General features: G+C 55.0%; 1 protein-coding gene across 1 annotated transcript in view; it reads right to left on the bottom strand.

The window, feature by feature from the left end:
- The window catches only part of LOC102378515 (zinc finger protein 135-like), a gene marked incomplete at both ends in the record, with an annotated part of 1580 nt that continues 811 nt past the window's right edge, over positions 1-769 (bottom strand). Inside the window, one exon of the mRNA XM_014527794.1 lies at positions 1-703. Coding sequence (XP_014383280.1) covers positions 1-703 — 703 coding nt within the window. The remainder of the gene's footprint in view (positions 704-769) is intronic.

Below are 769 nucleotides of genomic sequence, written 5' to 3'. Positions count from 1 at the left end.
GGTGTGGACATGCTGGTGTTTGGCCAGGTGGGAGGATTGGGTGCAGCTCTTGCCACACTCAGAGCAGTGATATGGCTTCTCCCATGTGTGGGTGCGCTGGTGCTTGGCCAACACGGAGAAATAACTGAAGCTCTTCCCACACTCAGAGCATGAATGTGGCTTCTCCCCTGTGTGAATGCGCTGGTGCTGGGCCAGGTTGCAGGAATAACTGAAGCTCTTCCCACACTCAGAGCATGAATGTGGCTTCTCCCCTGTGTGAATGCGCTGGTGCTGGGCCAGGTTGCAGGAATAACTGAAGCTCTTCCCACACTCAGAGCATGAATGTGGCTTCTCCCCTGTGTGAATGCGCTGGTGCTGGGCCAGGTTGCAGGAATAACTGAAGCTCTTCCCACACTCAGAGCATGAATGTGGCTTCTCCCCTGTGTGAATGCGCTGGTGCTGGGCCAGGTTGCAGGAATAACTGAAGCTCTTCCCACACTCAGAGCATGAATGTGGCTTCTCCCCTGTGTGAATGCGCTGGTGCTGGGCCAGGTTGCAGGAATAACTGAAGCTCTTCCCACACTCAGAGCATGAATGTGGCTTCTCCCCTGTGTGAATGCGCTGGTGCTGGGCCAGGTTGCAGGAATAACTGAAGCTCTTCCCACACTCAGAGCATGAATGTGGCTTCTCCCCTGTGTGAATGCGCTGGTGCTGGGCCAGGTTGCAGGAATAACTGAAGCTCTTCCCACACACAGAGCACTGATATGGCTTTTTTCCCCTGTGGGAGGGG

This window comes from Alligator sinensis, unplaced genomic scaffold (genome assembly GCF_000455745.1).
Source record: "Alligator sinensis unplaced genomic scaffold, ASM45574v1 scaffold2119_1, whole genome shotgun sequence".
Lineage (NCBI taxonomy): Eukaryota > Metazoa > Chordata > Crocodylia > Alligatoridae > Alligator > Alligator sinensis.
The sequence above is the reverse complement of the archived record's forward strand: the minus strand, read 5'-3'. Positions and strand labels throughout refer to the sequence as shown.